At 41.4% G+C, this 18,995-nt stretch overlaps 3 protein-coding genes across 6 annotated transcripts; 2 read left to right on the top strand and 1 right to left on the bottom strand.

Moving 5' to 3' along the window:
- Positions 1-127: 127 nt before the first annotated feature.
- On the bottom strand, positions 128-4,059 carry srsf9 (serine and arginine rich splicing factor 9). Of its 4 annotated transcripts, none has more exons than XM_035608129.2 (5): positions 3,901-4,059; positions 2,557-2,733; positions 2,158-2,369; positions 1,012-1,184; positions 128-924 (listed from the first exon to the last, which is right to left on the bottom strand). In XM_035608129.2, exons 2-5 carry the CDS (start codon positions 2,712-2,714, stop codon positions 694-696), a joined length of 774 nt encoding a protein of 257 aa, XP_035464022.2. In that variant the 5' UTR covers positions 2,715-2,733; positions 3,901-4,059; the 3' UTR covers positions 128-693. The 4 variants fall into 4 exon arrangements, with proteins under 4 accessions (XP_035464022.2, XP_035464021.2, XP_035464023.2 ...); XM_035608128.2 differs by having other exon boundaries at positions 2,557-2,896; positions 3,901-4,057; XM_035608130.2 differs by having other exon boundaries at positions 2,557-2,736; positions 3,901-4,057.
- Positions 4,060-4,840: 781 nt separating this feature from the next.
- On the top strand, positions 4,841-12,800 carry prodha (proline dehydrogenase (oxidase) 1a). The gene is made up of 14 exons (XM_035608126.2): positions 4,841-5,250; positions 5,351-5,559; positions 6,828-6,862; positions 7,667-7,816; positions 8,007-8,071; positions 8,481-8,597; positions 8,748-8,827; positions 9,101-9,182; positions 9,704-9,796; positions 9,942-10,088; positions 10,244-10,419; positions 10,506-10,604; positions 10,862-10,950; positions 11,947-12,800. The coding sequence occupies exons 1-14, from the start codon at positions 4,885-4,887 to the stop codon at positions 12,135-12,137; spliced, it is 1,899 nt and encodes a 632-aa protein (XP_035464019.1). The 5' UTR covers positions 4,841-4,884; the 3' UTR covers positions 12,138-12,800.
- A 1,878-nt stretch (positions 12,801-14,678) lies between these two features.
- Positions 14,679-18,103, top strand: gal3st1b (galactose-3-O-sulfotransferase 1b). The gene is made up of 3 exons (XM_035608538.2): positions 14,679-14,851; positions 15,711-15,853; positions 15,931-18,103. The coding sequence occupies exons 2-3, from the start codon at positions 15,732-15,734 to the stop codon at positions 17,087-17,089; spliced, it is 1,281 nt and encodes a 426-aa protein (XP_035464431.1). The 5' UTR covers positions 14,679-14,851; positions 15,711-15,731; the 3' UTR covers positions 17,090-18,103.
- Positions 18,104-18,995: the final 892 nt, after the last annotated feature.

The following is an 18,995-nucleotide window of genomic DNA, read 5'->3' as shown; positions in this document are numbered from 1 at the left end:
GCAGGCCATGATGGGAATATTTGACAGTGCAAATTGCCAAAAATAATGGACCTCTGGCCTTTATCAATGTTACAAGTGTAAATAATGAATGAATGGTAGCAGCATTGGGAACCAAAGAATGAAACAATCACAGTAAAATCTGCATTTTATTGGTAAAGAAGAAAAACAAAAAAAACATCAGAGATACATACAAATTATAGTCCACCTAGGTCAGAAGTTCACACATCGTTTAAAAAAATTAGCTTCACAGGTTCTTAATTTGGCAAAAGATTTATAGTTCAAGCTTCAGAATTGCGACAGGATAAATTTTGTAAAGAGTTAAAAAAAAAAGGGTTGACCTTTAGCATGTTAGCTGCAGAACGGTGTAATTTGTTTTGAACAATATCACATTATTTCTTTGAACTGGTTCCTTACAAAGTCTGCCATCACAAAAACTGATATCTCACCAAAGAGGGAAAAACATTAATCTTGCCTTCCAGATAACACATATGAATGTGTAAAAAAAAATTAAAATAAAGGCTTTTTAAGGCTTTGGGAAGGAGCATGGTGTTCAGGGATCCTGACTGTGGAATGTATGTAGCAAGAAGTAACAACGGTGTATCAAATGAGTAGGATTGGGGTAAAAAAGAAAAAAAAATTAAAAGTAGAACTACAAAACATTTTCCCCAATTCCTTAGTAAAAGATGGGCCTTTCTACCGATAATGACGTGGTGGTGGGCTATGGTGCTGTGGAGGGTGCCTCCTCGGGGGTGGGCTATGACGCGACATGGCGTGGCGTGGAGGCGACTGGTAGCGAGGAGGGGGAGATCCTCTGTTATAGGGAGGTGAATAGCGACCTCTGGACCTGGAGCGGGAACGTGACCGACTGAAGTTGGAAGTGGAAGTGCCCCTGTCCTCGTAGACACGGATGTAAGCAGTCTCGCCCTACAAAAGAAAAAAATTGCCTGACATTCGTATCTAAGTATTAACGGGGTAACGGGACATTTTAATCTCATCATCACTGGCACTCACTTGGTGTGAACGAAACTCGGTCCGATCCAGTCTGCGTAAAGCATACTCCATGTCCTCTCTGCGGAGAAATTCCACTACACCCTCTCCGTCGCGCTGCACGTCTGCAAAACAAACATCGCCTGCCTCGCGCATGTGATCCTTCAGATCCTGCCAGCTCCCACTTGGTGGCAACCCTGAAATGAGAAAAAGAAATGTGATGGGGACAGAAGTGACTTGAGCCTAAAAATCATTGCATAGACAAGTTTCCATCTTTTGTCTAAAGCCAACAACTTAAACCTTTTAAAACATTTTATGAAGTTTTGAGCTAAACAGCTAATTCAATTTGAAATTTTGATGTAAAAAAATTGGTACAGATCTTTACTGACACAGAAATCTTCTCTGGTATGACTGGTCAAGTTAGGCACATACCACATAAACATATGACTTTATGTGGTTTGTCTTAAACAAACAGTTCATTTCTTCTAGCTTCAACCATTCTTGTATAAATATGTCAATGCAGTACACACAAAAAAAATAATATTCAATGACAAAATGTCACCTACCAGTCACTAAAGTTGGTGTTTGGGATTATGCAGCCAACATGATCGGTTTCATGTTACCGTTTTTGTTTTTCATTTAAGGAGCTGACTTGACCTCATCCACTTAGTCGCTTTGAATTCCAGTCCGCCATGAGAGAGAGAAACATATCTGCCTATGACTCAAGACGTCCTCTACTAGTCCCCTTGTCCTCCAATCCGCCATAAGAGAGAGAAATGTTTTTGCCTACGACTCAAGATGTCCTCTACTAGTCCCCTTGTCCTCCAATCCGCCATAAGAGAGAGAAATGTTTTTGCCTACGACTCAAGATGTCCTCTACTAGTCCCCTTGTCCTCCAATCCGCCATAAGAGAGAGAAATGTTTTTGCCTACGACTCAAGACGTCCTCTACTAGTCTCCTTGTCCTCCAATCCGCCATAAGAGAGAAATGTTTTTGCCTACGACTCAAGACGTCCTTTACTAGGCCTCTGTGTCCTCCAATCCGCCATGAGAAAGAGTGAGACATATCTGCCTAGGACTTTCATCCACCTTACTACCAGTCCCCTTGACTTCCAGGTCGCAGCGACCAGAGATAAATATTAACTGGCTATTATTCATGACGTCCACCTACCAGTCACAATGACGCGAAATTCTGATCTCCGAGTTGGGGGTCCAAACCTTCCCCTAGGTGCTCCTCCTCCTCCTCCTCCTCCTCCTCCACCACCACCACCACCACCTCCCATTGGACCAAATTTAGCACCAGTAGATCGAGGATACTCTACACGCAGCTTGGAGTCTCCATATCCGTATCCATTCCTTCCATAGACGGCATCGTCCGCATCCCTATGAGAAGAGAGCAAAGAACTCCTTACCATAGTACGCTTGTTTCACTAGCGGACATTGACCTGGGAATGCCGTCTCAATCCATTCCCTGCTGGCAGTCAGCGGAGACGATATCATACCACAAAAATAAAGGTATCCACCAAGGGGAATGTGATTCGACTTGGCAAAGACCATCCCAAAAACTCACCGTGGGTCTTCAAATCGGACGAAGGCAAAAGGGATAGTGCCTCTATTGTTCTTCAGTTCAATATCACGGATTTTTCCATATTTGAAGAAGAGATCCTCAATGTCTCTCTCCTGGACATCCACGGGGAGATTCCCGACATAGATCCGGCCATCAGACATGGTGGTTGATGGAGTGGCACTGCTGACAAAGAATTGGGGCACCTGCAGACTTTAAGATCACTTTTCTTTTTGTTGTCACAAACAGCTGTGGAAGTGGTCCTTATCCTAATCCTAGTTCCAATCCAAAACTTAGTCCATCCGCATCAAATTGCTTAATTTAGACAGAAATCCAAGCCTGAAAACTTTAAAAGACAAGGTTATGAATGTCCAACAACTCTCATAAATAGTTACAGTGGTATACTTGAAATTATGAGCCTGATGTGGAGAAAATCTACTGGAAAATAAACTCTGAGTGATACACCTGCGTAAAAACATATTGACTCTGTCCATGTGTGTGTGTGTGTGTAGACACATTGATGGGTGACAAATTAAAGGATATAAACCCATTTCCGATGGATTCAGATCATTTTCATACACATGTCCGCAACCTCCTGTGCCCTTCTGCAGACTTCTGCATTTAACCGATACTGGATTCAATTGACCTGGTTGATTTATGGGCCGGACTTTATTTTGCAATTGATGAGGCTCCATTCATTTGTTTAAATTCGTCCGTTGATGTGTCATCTGTATATGTTTACTAAAAGATCGACCAGTATTTACCGAAGTCGATCTTAGACAAGAACGAGTCCTCAACACATTTCGGATAAATGGTAAACCTACCAAACCCGTCTCCGGCCTACCGGTTACACAATACTGTTCACGGGTTGATCATTTATCTCGAAAACAACATGAGTTAGCATCAATATTCGTTTTAGCACATTTTAATTCAGCCGATGATGGCGCTTTCAGGCACTCGTGTTTTTTTGTTATTTTTTACCGTAGCTGAGGGCCACGACTGAAACTAGCTAACGTTAGCTAGCGTCGGTTATTTACAATGAATTGCTTATTTTTAAAGGGCGATTTCTATGACGCACGTCGTTGGTAACACGCAACAGAAAACAACGTCCCGTATATATTTGTCCTGATAATTGCGGCATATGAGTGAACGCCAATGTAAGACCATGCTATGCAGTGCAGCCATCGCCATACCAGCTCGGTGTCTTTGTTGATAATGTAAGGTCAGCTAGTCGAGCTAACGAGCTAAAGTGCACAAACATTCGCTTAAGCTCCACTATAGAAACGTGACTGAAGTGTGCACATCAAATACATGCAGCGATAACCACTGAAATAAAAAATGAGATCTTACCTTGCGAAGCAAGTGAATGCGCCTTTTCGAAGCGTTAACGCTGCCGAGTAGCACGCTATGCTAGTTCCGTGTTAGCTCGCAGCAGGCGGCTCGGCGTTCTTCTTCTAATTCAGATTTACGGCAAGCCCCTGTGCTGGTGAGTTATCTGCTGCCCCCTGTTGGGGAAAAAAAGTAGTTGTTAAACCTCTTTGGGTGGAGGAAGCCCGGAAGACTCGCCCCTATCCTGCCTGCGATTGAGTTAGTAAGGTGTAGGGATGCAAGCGTGACGATGGAAACACTGACAAGTGCAATGAAGGACGTGTGTATTATCTCACGTGAAAGCTCATGTATCCCAAATTGACCCACGTTGTTTCTCATTCTTTTCAAACCACCATCTCTTTACTGTGCCACATAGATTTTTCACAGGAGTAATGTAGCCTACAGCACTCTCTTAACATGCAGAGGTTTCAAGCATCGAATTGGCCTGTCTGTCTGCCTGTCTATCTATCTGTCTGTCTGTCTGTCTGTCTGTCTGTCTATCTGTCTGACTGTCTGTCTGTCTATTCTATTCAATTCAATTCAAAGCAGCTGTATTGACATGGGAAACGGAAGATTACATGACCAAAGCAAGTGTGAGAAAAAAGGAAAAGAAATTAACAATGTGCATACAATAATACAGTGAACTAGTTATTTACATATGGACCTACATGTATATCTATCCATCCATCCATCCATCTATCTATCTATCCATCCATCCATCCATCTATCTATTTATCCATCCATCCATCCACCCATCTATCTATCTATCTATCTATCTATCTATCTATCTATCTATCTATCTATCTATCTATCTATACTGTACAGTGTCTTTATGTCAGAAAACATATTCGCGCGTGATGCCGGTACGACGTCACAAGCGAGGCACCGCCCCCTGCGCGAGGGGACTCATATACAACTGCCCAGCGCGCACACACCATCACAGCTCCGACCGGACGAAGAAAAACCATGTCGTGCGCCAAGTTTGTAGCTAAACTTGTCAGGGCAAACGCTGGCAATGTCGGCAGAATACGCATGTCGCCAGGCAGATGTCGATCGACGTTGGCATCCACCAAGAGCCAAGAGGGGAAGGAACAACAACAACAAGAACATGAACAACAAGAACAGACGAACGTCTGCGCCGTGGTGGAGACCGAGCCGGTCGAGCTCATCAGCCAGACCAGAACCGGCGCCAGCAGACCGCTGGACAGGATCCACGTCGACTTCGACAACACCCGGGAGGCCTACGGGAGCAAGGGCAACGCCGAGCTGCTCCGAAGTCTGCTGGTCTTCAAGCTCTGCACCATTGACCTGCTCGTTGAGAAGAACAAGGAGGTGAGTTGCTCTGTAGTTTTTAAAACTCCGGATCAGAGCAGGCGAACACTGATCCCGCGCTCCTGTCTGACGGGCATTCTCGTTTGTGCTCCGGTGTCAGCTGATGGACCTGAGCAGGAAGCTGCTCGGTCAGTGGATGTTCGAGCAGCTGATGAAGATGACCTTCTACGGCCAGTTCGTGGCGGGGGAGGACCACGACTCCATCAAACCGTTGATTCGGAAGAACCAGGCCTTCGGCGTGGGGGCCGTGCTGGACTACAGCGTCGAGGAGGACCTGACCCAGGAGGAGGCGGTGAAGAAGGAAATGGAGTGAGTGTTTCACGCCAAGAAAAAGTTCATCTGGGTTGCAGCTCCAATCAATGTCAACATGTGCGTCACGAGTTGCGCAACAGAAACGGGTCATGTTTCGAACGGACCGCGCCGCGCTTCAGCAGCAGCAGGTCTCGACCCAGCCAGCCCTTGATCTCCAGGGAAGATGCCATTTTAAATAGAGCCCCCCACCACCACCCATGTGTGCGAACTGGGAAGGACCATAGCAGGGATTTAAAAAAAAATGAAGTTATATTGAATAGATTTCTAAAGCATTAATGAACAAAGTCACAAGGCTTTGTGGCTTCAGCTCATTTTGCCCATGGTCCTCTTTGCAGATTCAAAAGTTAATTGACAACATTCCAGCTCATTCTTATCCTATCACTTTGAGTCTGTTATTGTTCTTATCCGGTCGAGTCATGTGCACCAGAGTGTATTTCCCTTCCACATGAACACACTTATCAAAATTGAATGTGCATATCCCATCTCCGACTGCACAACAGTGCCAGCCCTCTATTGGTCGGCGGGGACAAACCCCTCTGCTGTGATTGGCTGAGCTGGTAATTCAGCACCGAGGGGGGAGGGGGGTGTGTTCATCAAAAAAGGGCTGCCAGCATTGTTGTGCAATGTGTGGATTCCCTCAATGGGCCTGCACACACACACACACACACACAGACACGGACGTGTTATGTAATGCCCGGCAGAGGAAATAAGCACATAAAAAAACCTAAAAAAAACCTGAGGATCAGCTCACAATGAACGGACACACACCCTGAACTAAATCATGGCACATTTTGTCCGACTCCGACACCAATTATCCAGACTCTTGTCCAATCCACTGACTGGAAAGGCTGTTATCTCCATGGCGACACAGTGAACATGTTTGTTCCCAGATAGGTCTCTCCTGTTACAACAGGAGTAGAAAAAGAGGCCGACACAGTTTCATAAAAAGACAGCTAGACTGGGTAAAATTACTGAATGTGACTTTTTCCCAAAGTTTGAAACAAACTTTTTTTTCTTTCCTTTACTTACATGTCAGAAGTCTATTCAAACTTCCCTGTGTTCATGAATAGTATAAAATCTTTGTGACTAACCGGTCTGAAAGCGACATTAGTAGCTATCAGACTTATCAGTGGGCTCTGATGGTGAGGCAAACTATAGACACTTAAATTGATTTCCCATTTGTTGTTTTCAAAAGTAAAAGGTTTTAGGGTAGAAAATACAATATTGTTTTTCTGCTTTAATGTTAATCTCTGCTTCTTTTTCAGTTCATGTGTTTCTGAAGCAGAGAAGGAAAGTGCAGGTGTGTATACCAGTCGAAAAATAACTTTACTTTGCATTCAATTTAATGCGGTGTGGGCGGGGAACACAGAAGACATATGTTCACTTGCTTCAGTGTGGCCTGGACACAACCCACGTGTTGGGATTGGTATGTCTAGTTATGTACCCATGGCTTTATCCGGATCCAGCGGGGTCTGAAATGTCCAGCTCAGCGAGTACAGTAAGAAGAAACTTTGTACATGTCACAGGGTTAATGTGTGACACTCACTCAAGTGTATCATTCACCTCCAAGTGTTTCCTTTGATCCTACTCCTAAATCTAATGTGTCGATAAATGTTAATTTATAAGTAACAACACCAATTCCATACTATATATTCTTAGTTGTAGTAGTGCTCCTATGTCACTTATCATTACATGATTACATTATGATTAAGAAGTACATATTTAGTATGAAATTTCTGATTAATTTCAGGTTGTGATACATCCACTGTGGAATAATTAAATTAAGATATGCTGCTATCAAGATAAAAGCTTAAAATAATTCTGTTAACTTCACAGTAAAGTTGTAGATTAATGAAGTACTAAACTACCATTAAGTGTAACTACTACAAAGTAACTACTGTTAATAACTTGAAAACGGTAATAGCATCCCCGAAAATTCTGTTTTAGTGTAATTTCTTAACATGATGACGTTGATTCATTAAAAAAGGGGTCAGACATTAAACTTTCTAGTGAGAGTTGTTCATCAAAACTCAAAATTCTGTAATTTCTTACGCGCTGTCGCTTGCAGCTAATGTGAATTTTTTTTTTCCTTCCCTCACTCCAGATGCTGATCATCGTGAGAAGAAATACAAGGCTCACCGTCAGTTTGGGGACCGACGCGGGGGGGTGTTCAGCGCTCGCACCTATTTCTACGCAGATGAGGCCAAATGTGACAACCAGATGGAGACATTCATAAAATGCATCAAAGCCTCCGGTAAGTAGCAAAGGTTTCTGTGGAAGTAATTAAGAAGCGCGACATGTTTGTTAGAGTTTGGTTCTTATGTAATGACCATTCAAACACTAACACCATTTAAAAGTAAGTCAGCTGTATGAACGACAGAGTTGACCTACATATAAAATGGGCTAAGAATTATAAGTGACATAAACTTTGTTATTGGTTTCAGGCGGAGCCTCTGTTGATGGATTTTCTGCCATCAAGTTGACAGCGCTGGGACGGCCACAGTTCCTTGTAAGTTTAACTTCATGTCTTCAGTATTAACCATATAAACCACAGACTTTTGATAAAGTTATGATTTGCTTTAATTTGACAACTATGGTGATTCCAAATCTAGCATTAACAAATCTGTGCGTTGGCACCCGATCACCATGACAGAATAATGAGGATATAAATCATTAGGAACTTATCTATATCTTCATGGTTCTGAGTCAGTGCCAATAGATTAGTGTTATCATATTCACAACACTGTGTACTAATCCCTCAGTGTTATCACTGAAATGATAATATTACAACTAGGAAACTGGTTTAAGGAATGTGACTTTCCTGTGTCAGATTTGTGCCCCTCCGTCTTTTCTCACAATACGGTTCAAATGCTAATACTATAACTTGAACATTAACGTGTGGCCCTGTGTGTGAACAGCTCCAGTTTTCAGAAGTGCTGATTAAATGGAGACAGTTCTTCAACTTCCTGGCGGCTCAACAGGGAAAATCTGAAATGTTGCTTTTGGAACAAAAGCTGGAGCTGGAAGAACTCAAGGTGTGTCTGAAGCGGGTCCATGCATGTTAACTGCTGTCCACGAATCATCTGTGGTTGTTTCCAATATGCACTTAATTCTTTTGCGATTTAGGATTTCAATTTCATGTCATGCAATCTATGTTTTCAATCGCTGAAATATTTATTTTGTAGGAAAGTTTGTCGAAGCTGGGTGTTGGAGCCAAGGATGACATTGAGAACTGGTTAACTGGAGAGAAGATGGGTTTCTCAGGGTAAGTACAATCACACAACAATACTTTTTAATTGTATACACTAAATACACTATGTTTAATGTAGTATCTGGCCTTAATTTCTTGAAGTTAACAGCAGGTGTTTAGCTTGAAGTTCTAATCTCACAGGCAAGTATCAACAGGCCTGTGGTTTAGTCCTCTCAGCTCAACAAGCATCAGTTCATCTGCAACAAAAAAATATTCTGATGGCAATTGGTTTAGTGTGTTTTCTTAAGATTTTAATATGCATTTCATTTTCTCACAACCAATTTTCAGAACAATAGATCTGCTCGACTGGAACAGTTTAATAAGCGATACAACAAAAATGTCCAATCTGCTTATGGCGCCAAATCTTGGGGTGAGTCTTGGGGTGGAGATTCTGACTTGTGGCAGCTCAAGAGGTTCGGGCCATTTCTCGTGTACACCCCTGAGCTGTGCAATAAAACAGAGGAAGCCTCGAAATAATTTTCAAATAGAAATTTCTGTGATGAGCTTCTGATGATGATATCTGACCCTTACATTTTATAGATAAATCTAATTAGACAGTTTATGCTCTCATAACAAGATAGTGTTGTAAACAATACATTAGCCAAGACAAGGACAACAGTTTTTGCTTCTGCAGCAGAACTTAAACTTCTATAGCGTGATGTGGAATCAGTTCATACAGATGAGGTCAAGCTCAACATGTTACAGGACTTACAGTGCTCTGTAGTCATGGCAATAAGGGCAAGTTTAGAAACTCTGTCTTTGTTTCAGTTTGAAAGGGGACTTTGAACAAAATGGCACATGTAGATAGAAGTTGTTTTTTTTCTTTTCTCATTCTGATCATAAAGAAAGCAAATGCCAAATGTTTGAATGTTTTATGTGTTGGTTGCGCAGACAGGCCACCTGGAACCTTTGTTGAAGATGTTTACAAATGAGGAGGAGAGACAGATGAAGAGGATGCTGCAGAGGGTCGACGTTCTGGCCAAGGTGAGGAAACCAAAACGAATATGTGTGAACAGCTGTATTGGTTCATGAATGCGTTTGCTGGTTTCTCTTGTGCACATTGATGAGTGTCACATGCATAGAACCCTTAACACAATTCATTCCATAAATACTCTTTTATGTATTACAGCATGCCGTGGAGAATGGGGTGCGGCTAATGGTTGACGCCGAGCAGACGTACTTCCAGCCAGCAATTAGTCGACTGACCCTGGAAATGCAGAGGAAATTCAACAAAGAAAAGCCAATTATTTTCAACACCTACCAGTGTTACCTCAAGGTGAGACAGCTCACGACAGCAAATTGGGATTGTTTTCCACTGAAAGGCAATTATTTCAATCTGCAATTCCTTTTATGTTTATCTCAACTGTAAAAGCCAAATGTTGCTGGAATTGTGTGCCAATCTGTCGTATCCTTTTATCTGTGTGTTTTTAGGAAGCATATGACAACGTAACTGTGGATGTTGAGCTTTCCCGACGAGAGGGCTGGTACTTTGGTGCCAAACTGGTGCGCGGAGCCTACATGTACCAAGAGCGAGCCAGGGCCACGGAGATTGGCTACGAAGACCCAATCAACCCAGACTATGAGGCCACTAACAGGATGTATCACAAGTAAGTCATGAATTATTTTTAAGGCCCCATGTTGATGCGATAGAAGATGTCTGAGTCCTAACCATCTTGCCCTGCTGTTTGTGCAGGTGTTTGGAGTACGTGCTGGAGGAGATCGAACACAGCAGGAAAGCAAATGTCATGGTTGCAACTCACAACGAGGACACTGTGAAATTCACCCTTGAAAAGTACGTGTCCCAGGACTGCATGCCGAAATTCCAAAAGGGGCTTGAACATTCAGCTTACACTAAGTGCAGATTTTGCTTAAACGTACACGGAGGCTGTAAACCTCTCATTCATCAAGGATTAATCATAATGGTTTAAACTAATGCTCTGGATAATGGTAGAAGGTATTTTTGTCAACTTTCCAAACCAGTTACAGGATTTTCCACACTCCAGCTCTCATTATGTTACATGCGTGCCTTTCTGTTTTGTTTTTTTCCAGGATGAATGAGATGGGCCTCTCACCCACTGAGCATAAAGTCTACTTTGGACAGCTGCTGGGCATGTGTGACCAGATCAGCTTCCCGCTAGGTATGTTGTGCTCAGCTGGGATACTAAAAGTAAACAGTAAGTTATGGAGCCACAGGCACGCTTGGATCACTGGGACATGTGGCCATTGGCGTTCCACTAAAACACGCAGCGCCGTCCAAAGGTCCTGTTCTCAGACATTTGGACTCACCCCTATAGTCCCTGTATACGTCAGCTTTTCCACACTCAGGGGGAAACTGACCGTAGAAATGGTTTCTCATATCTTGAGAGCAAACAACTCTGGTTTCTGCTAACGAGAGTTATGATATGCTTGGTTGAGACGGGAGGCACGCTAACAGTCTAAAGATAAACATATCGCCACCCAATATTGTTTGAGAGATAATTTACATTAAACTGTACAACTAATATGTAATAGAGCATAAAGCAGTAGTCACAGATTCCATGTTTGTCTTTGAAGATAGTAAGCCAGATTATTCTTGGATATGAGTGGACACAATGTTAGAGCCCAACAGGAGCAAAAGAGAGACGAACACTGATAGAACTGACACACAACACAACCCAATCGTAACGAGAAGAGATACACTTTTGACAAAATGTTTTTGTTGTCGTTCAAGTAAAGGTGCCACGATGTGGTGATTATCAGAGAGGCTTGTAAGAGATTACTAATGGTTAATGCTGTAATCGACCTAATCTTTTATCCACCAGCGAAACATACGGACCAGTTTGACCTTGTCATATCTCAAAATTATAATTTTACATATCAGTGTTATCCAATATTTATTCAACGCCAATTCACTTTTTTTAACAGCTTTCTTTTTTCCCCACCAACTTGCTTTGGAGCACAGTTATATATCTGCCTTAACTTAATGAGCTGTTGTCAGGTCAATCAACACATTTAGAAAACTTATTTGAGTAAGGTGCCTTGTAACTGTTCTGACTATTACTAACAGACATTACAAACAAAAGTAATGACACGGTACGCACACATAGTGGAGTTAATGTTCTAACGGTTGTTTCTTCATTCTGCGTCAAAAACAGGTCAAGCAGGTTTCCCGGTCTACAAGTATGTTCCGTATGGCCCCGTCAACGAGGTCATTCCCTATCTGTCTCGACGTGCTCAGGAGAACCGTGGCTTCATGAAGGGATCGCAGAGAGAGCGCAGCCTGCTGTGGAAGGAGCTGAAACGCAGATTGCTGTGTGGTCAGATTTTCTACAAGCCTGTCTACTGAGTCGCAGGACTGCAGCACGCTCAACTGGGGTATTTCTGTTATCATTCCACCACCTAACTGCTCACTGCTCTCAGTAGAGGAAGATGAATGTCCCTCCTTTGCTTGGTGCACAGATGTTTTGCAGTTTATAAGTTGTGGTCTATGATGGTGATTTATTTTGTGTTTAGCAGTATATTTTTAGTGTCAAAGTGTTAAAAACACTGCCGATCCATTAAGAAGTGATGATGGCACTTGATTTTTAAAGTTAAAATGGGCCAGGGCATTAAAAAACGTTTTTAATGGACCTTTGTATGTGCTTATGCCTCGAAACATTTATCTGTTCTGATGTACATCACGGAATTTTTCAGAAAGAAAGGTATATTGTGTATGTATGTATGTGTTGCCAAATGTGCCTTATTTGTACAGTATATAAAGTCACTGTCATGTGCTTTTTAAAACGATAAAGATACTTATTGTATGTTTTGTTCAGTTTATTTTGCATAGCTGTCACTCAGAGTGCCTTATGATTGTTGTTCACAAGATTAACTGAGAGCAATAGGCTACTGTACGACTTGGTTTTATTGCTGTTACTCCACTGTACACTCCTCTCCAGCGGGATTGTAAATTATTTAAGCATGTTTATTGCTATTATTATGTGTTATTGTATAAATCATCTTAAACAAGTCATTTGTTGATTATTGTAGTTGATTTAGATGACATATAAGTGATATGTATGTATATTAATATGTCTTGTATCATTGTCAATAATGCATTAACAGTAAATGCACAAATAACTACATTATCCTGTAGAGAATAGATATGTAAACTGCACAGTGGCTTTGTGCAAGAAATCCAACTACCTTCACTCTCCTTGACAGTGATTGTTTGCATTAGCTTACCATCTATTTCTTATAAGATAAAATCCTTAGACTGTCTAATGAACAAAAATTGGTCTGACTTCATTTTTCCTCATAAGTCGCGAACATCATCTGCACATCAAAACGGTGTCGACAAAATGTTCCAAAAAAACGACTGTGGTCTCACCTGCACTGTTGCATAAGCTGCACGTGAAGAGAAGCTGCCCGTCGCTTCGGTTTATTATTATCCAGGCGAGGTATGGACTAGTTGTGTCAGTAGCTGTGAAAACTACTTTCAGTGCTGTCCAAGGCATTTCAATCATTTGTTAGCCCTGTTGCCTGGTGCAGCCCTCTGAAACGTTGCAGTTGATTGAATGAGTCATAAAATGAAAACTATAAAAATCGACGGGATATTTTTTGAGTCAATGGTCTTGAATGATGTTGGTCTTCACTGCAGTTAATTTAAAGAGGATGACGCCATCAAAGCATTTCTAATGCTTATATTTTACACTTCAATAGTGTTGAAGAACACATGATCTATATGTTTAACCATAAAAAGGAAAAAACACAAATAAAACTCCCCAAAAAATCAAATGAACAGAGAGTATCATTGTTAGACAGGTCCACAAACAAGCTGCCTTTGTTGGCCTGGAGGGTTGATAGTCACAATAAAGTTATATAGAGGAACCATTCTCCCTATTACAAGTGGACCATGAAAATAATTTGCTTTATCCCTCACCTGAAATGAAACAAAGTGTATTATGAAGTTGGTTGGTCTCATAAACACTGACGCTTCAATTACATAATTTTAGCACTATACAAACAATAATTGTTGCTTGATTTATTGGCAATGACTCATAAACAAGCTGCCTTTATATGCCTGGAGGGTTGGTGGTTACAATAAAATACTCTGAGTGGGAAAAACTGTTTTTTATGTGTAGTTAACCTAATAACAGATTATTTTATTTTGGATGCATTGACGTTGGTGGTTTGTTTTGTTTACCATATATTGTACGTTATTATCAGTTATTATTATTTAATAACACAATAAAAATGTAAAGAAGAAACTTTACAGAGTTGTATTTAACTCTTGTAAATACTGTTAATATTGGAGGTGGAAGTCCTAATCAATACTGGTAAGTTTGTTTGGGGAGGATTTATAGATTTAGACACTCATTGCACATCATGACTGACATAATGACACCATATTTTAGTCTGTTGCTGCCTTTAAGGGAACCAAACTATACCAAATTATAGCAAACCCCAGAGTGGATGCATGCAAACCTGCTCTTATCTAGTGACATGGCCTGTTTGTGCTCTGTGACGTCTTCTGTTGTCAATGACATCAATAACTGTCTGTACCGCAGGAAGCGAAGGGGCTGCCCGTGCCAAAATCAATGGGACCTCCTGACTAAGAGATGATTCAGGCGCAGCCAACAGTCAACAGCAACTGAGAAATGTCAACAGCACCTGCGTCCAGGTGTCTGGAGACTGAGCTGGGCGGAGTCAGGCGGACCCTGTTGGGACCCTGGATTGGTCCTTTCCAAACAAAGTGAAGATGTGTATGTGTAAAAAGCAGCCCGATTACAGCATAATAGGGCTCCACTTTGATTTAGAGGCCCAGGAAATGTTTTATATCTGGTTTGTCGCAACAAATCTGTCACAACAGTCTAATAGAGTTGTGCCTTCCGACAGGTGCCTATCAGACAATACAACTGGTTCCGACCCCCGTGGGAGGAGGATTCAAATTTCCTCCTAAGTCTCCATGGCCAATGAGGCCCATGACTTCAGAGAGTATACACAACATGCTGGACAACAACGGGGTTTCTCCTCTACTGAAGTCCTTCACCATAGAGCTGCTCATGCTGTCATCTGCAGGTAAAGAAAACTCTTGTTGTATGTCCTCCACACATGCTTCCACAGGTGTGTTGTTCTTTGATTCATTCCCGAAACATGTCATTTATATACTCTGTAATGTTTTTGATAGTTGGTCTGCATAATTGTTATTTCAAGCTCAAATTTAGTTCCTCTCTAATGTATATAGATTTTAATCAATTTGAATTTCTTTAATCATCCACTACAACTACTGCAGGGGACATACATGATAGGTTTCATCAAATGTCAGACATGGTGTACAAGTCAAAGTATGTGTAAACAGGGACACAACCTATTTCAATCTCTTTAAAAGGCTTCTAACGTTAAAATACGTCTTAGCTCTTATTATTAATCTTATTATTTCGTTTTTTTGTCATAAGCCGCTTGTACCTCAACTCTCTCTAATGTTCTATTTCCGTTGTTTGTTTTGAGCAATTCAAGAACCATAAGCATGTTTACAGTGCAAACATGGGGGCTCTTGTGCATTCAGCAATTTTTCTCAAACACCGTTCTTTCTCTCTTCCTTTCTTATTCTACAGTTTATTACATAGATCGCTGTTAAAATATTCCTTTTTTTTTAGCAGCACTGCAATGTATGTTACATGTAAGTTAAAAGCCAGGTCTTTTTGACAAGGCACATTAATTACCCAACTGTATAGAGACGACGAGGTTGAGCGATAGCGACTCATTTCGTTTCCCTGTGTGTAAGAACGGCTGCAGGGTATTGCAGCCTTCAGGCTTTGTAACTGCTCATAGGTTCAGCAACAGTAACACAGCAACCAGCAAAGAAAGGTGTGTATAAACACCTTCACAGCCATACTGGTCTTTTCCCTGTAAACTCTCTCTCTAATTTCATTCACAGGTTCCAGTTTGGATTTCAATCATGTTTGGCATCAAAGGAAGTAAGTGCACACCTGTGACGCGAGGGTTGATACTGTGGGTTTTACTGACCAACATCATGCTGGTGCTCTACTGCCTGACGAACCCGACTCAAGAGAAGCTGAGGTGAGTGTTCAAGAGCAAAGCCTTATTTTTGGTGAGATATAAGTCAATTCACTTATCCATATATGCTTTATTCCCAGGGGCTCCCAGGAGGATACATGTCATCACAGCATGGCAAACTTATCAAAGAAAAATGCGACCACGCCGTCTGAACGCACCAAGTCCCAGTCAGAGGAGTGCTCCCCCACAGTGGACATCATGTTCATGAAGACCCATAAAACTGCCAGCAGCACTGTGCTAAACATCCTGTTCAGATTTGGAGAGAAGCACAAGCTCAAATTTGCCTTCCCTGATGGGCGCAATGACTTCTTCTACCCATCGCCCTTCCGGTGCTCCCAGGTGAAGGACTACAGGCCCGGAGGGTGTTTCAACATTGTTTGTAACCACATGCGTTTCGACCCGCAAGAAGTGACCAAGCTCCTGCCTCCGGGTGCCGTGTACATCACCATCTTACGTGACCCCGTGGATCTCTTTGAGTCGTCCTTCCATTATTATCACAGAGCAGTTCCTCTCACGTGGAGGATCAGTGGAGAGAACAAACTGGTTGAGTTTCTAAACAATCCTCAGGCCTTCTACAGCCCAGAAGCTTACAACTCATACTACCTAAAAAATCTGCTCTTCTTCGACTTTGGGTTAGACAACAACGTTGAAGCTGATGATCCTCGTGTAACGAGGGGCATTCAGAGCGTATCGAAACATTTTGATTTGGTCCTCATTGCAGAGTATTTTGAGGAGTCTCTTATCCTGCTGAAGGATAAACTCTGTTGGACCACAGAGGACATTCTCTATTTTAAACTAAATGCTCGCAAGAGCTCATCTTTATCTCAACTGACCCCTGAGTTGAGAGCCAAAGTGTTGGAGTGGAATGGCGCTGACTGGAGACTCTATCAGCACTTCAATGCGACCTTGTGGGCCAGAGTGCAGTCGTACGGGAGAGAGAGAATGAAACTGGAGGTAAATGAGCTGAGGAGAAGAAATGCTGAGATGGAAGCCCTCTGCATCGAGGGAGGAAATGCAGTCGAAGCCCAAAAGATTCAGGACAGACGCTTCTTGCCGTGGCAGCCAGTCGGGGAATCTTCCATCCTGGGGTACAACATGAAGAGAGATGTTGACCCCAAATTTAGGACAATTTGTGAAAAAATGCTCACACCTGAATTACAGTACTTATCAGACTTGGGTGTAAGCCTTTGGCTTACTCGACTGTGGGGTTGGGTAAAAGATATTGTTTTTACAAGTTGACTTGAACTAACTATGAATATGGCAAAGGCAATATTGTAACACATATGTATGATGACTACCGTACCAAACATTTACCTCTTGTTTTTGTACATTTTGCAAGTCTTCTTATGAATGATGCATCCATAATGTTAATTCATATTTATCACCAACATGCTGATTTCCTAATTTTAATGTACGGAATGTACGGAAAAATTCTCACCACTCGCAAATATGCCTGCGGATGGGTCACAGTTACCTCAGTTACCTCCTTTTATTGTAACTTTTGAAATGTGTGCTTTTATTTAAGTTTTTTTTTACGGGTTCAGTTTTAAACTGTGAACAGTAATATACATTGCTCTATGTTGTACTTGCAGTAAATCTCTACATTTGAGGCTCACTTCCCTGGTAAGTTTAACAAAGCCCGTTTTTCAGAAATATCGTGCAGAACTTGTTCAATGCAAATACAAGTGTTTCTGACTAATATATATATACAAATTTTTTTTCAAGGGATACAATATACCTTGTTCTTTTTTTAGCCAAGATTCAAAACAGGCTGTGAAAACTACCCCTGAGCCAACAGTTGAAACTGTGTTGTTGTTGAAAAGACAGGAAGTGTTACTGTGCCACCTAAAGGCCTGAGACTATAGGAATTGTTTGCAATGCACTTGAACATCTGTGGCTTGCTTGACCCTGTTGTCATGGATAACATGTCTCCTTTGTAAACAGCACTAATGATTTCACGTGGCATGCAAAAAGCAAAGCAGATACTTCAGTCCCGGCATCTATTTAGCATTTCAGTAAGGTGTGCTTTTACTTATGATTTGACAATAATGTTTGACCCATGCTTGTTTTCATGTGCTTTTTTTGATTTTGTGAATATTTTTTTTATTAATAACTCAGCTTTTATCCCTGTTAGTTTTTATTTATTCTAATTTAATCCTTCTTGTATATTTGATCTCATGTTTTATCCTTCAGCACTTTGTGACTGGTGTCTGTGAATGGTGCTATATAAATAAACATTATTTACTTACTTTACTTAGACATCAGTGGTTAATTATTCAGTTTGTCCACTTTTCACCACACATTTTCACAAATACTCAAATTAACAATGTGGATGTTAGTTGTTTACTGTTGTAACTGTCAGTAAATATAACAGCCAGCGCTGAACGCTAATGGTTACGTCTAACAACCTCATCCCGATGAGAGCTTCCTTTTAAATTTCTTTGTCAACAGGTGAAGTTTAGTTTAACTGGTCACTTTTCGCAACAACAATATTTCTAGCACATATAGAATCCATTGAGAAAAGATGTTCTTCCCCTGCAGTGTTCTAATACAAATCCACCCTCTACTGTAGGTAAAATAGTTTGTTATACTTATTAGGTTGTTAAAAACACATGGTAGCCTCTGGCAAAGACTTGAGCATCAAATCTGCATATCTGCTCAACTTCTTTGTGTGTTAGTATCACATATAAGGCACAGGTGTCAATCCATTGTGTATTAGTTTGACAAAAAAAAAACTAGCATAACACCCATGTCCCTTTAACAAGACACTTGTGTAAATAGGTTTCCACCTGTTCGTTTATTGGTTTATTTGTTAACAGGAAAAAAACCAACACTAAACCAATTTCCAAATTGGTTTGTGGAGCTTGGTTTAGTTTACCCCAGGGATGGAGCATGAGCGTTGGACAAACCCAGTCAATTTTGGTGTGGGTGCAGATTATAAGCAGTAGATCCAGGGTTTCATCTTAAACACAAATAAATAATTTGTTATTTCTTTGTATTACTACTATAAGAACTAGATAATACTGCATACAATTTCTTTTTTTGGCCTAGGCAGAGGTATGCTCTGCACTGAGTGCAGCCATTATTTGGGGCTTTAGACAGTTTCACAGGCCATAAGGTGGCTATGCCTATATGACAATACTAG

Source organism: Scophthalmus maximus, chromosome 20 (genome assembly GCF_022379125.1).
Source record: "Scophthalmus maximus strain ysfricsl-2021 chromosome 20, ASM2237912v1, whole genome shotgun sequence".
Taxonomy (NCBI): Eukaryota; Metazoa; Chordata; class Actinopteri; order Pleuronectiformes; family Scophthalmidae; genus Scophthalmus; species Scophthalmus maximus.
The sequence above is the reverse complement of the archived record's forward strand: the minus strand, read 5'-3'. Positions and strand labels throughout refer to the sequence as shown.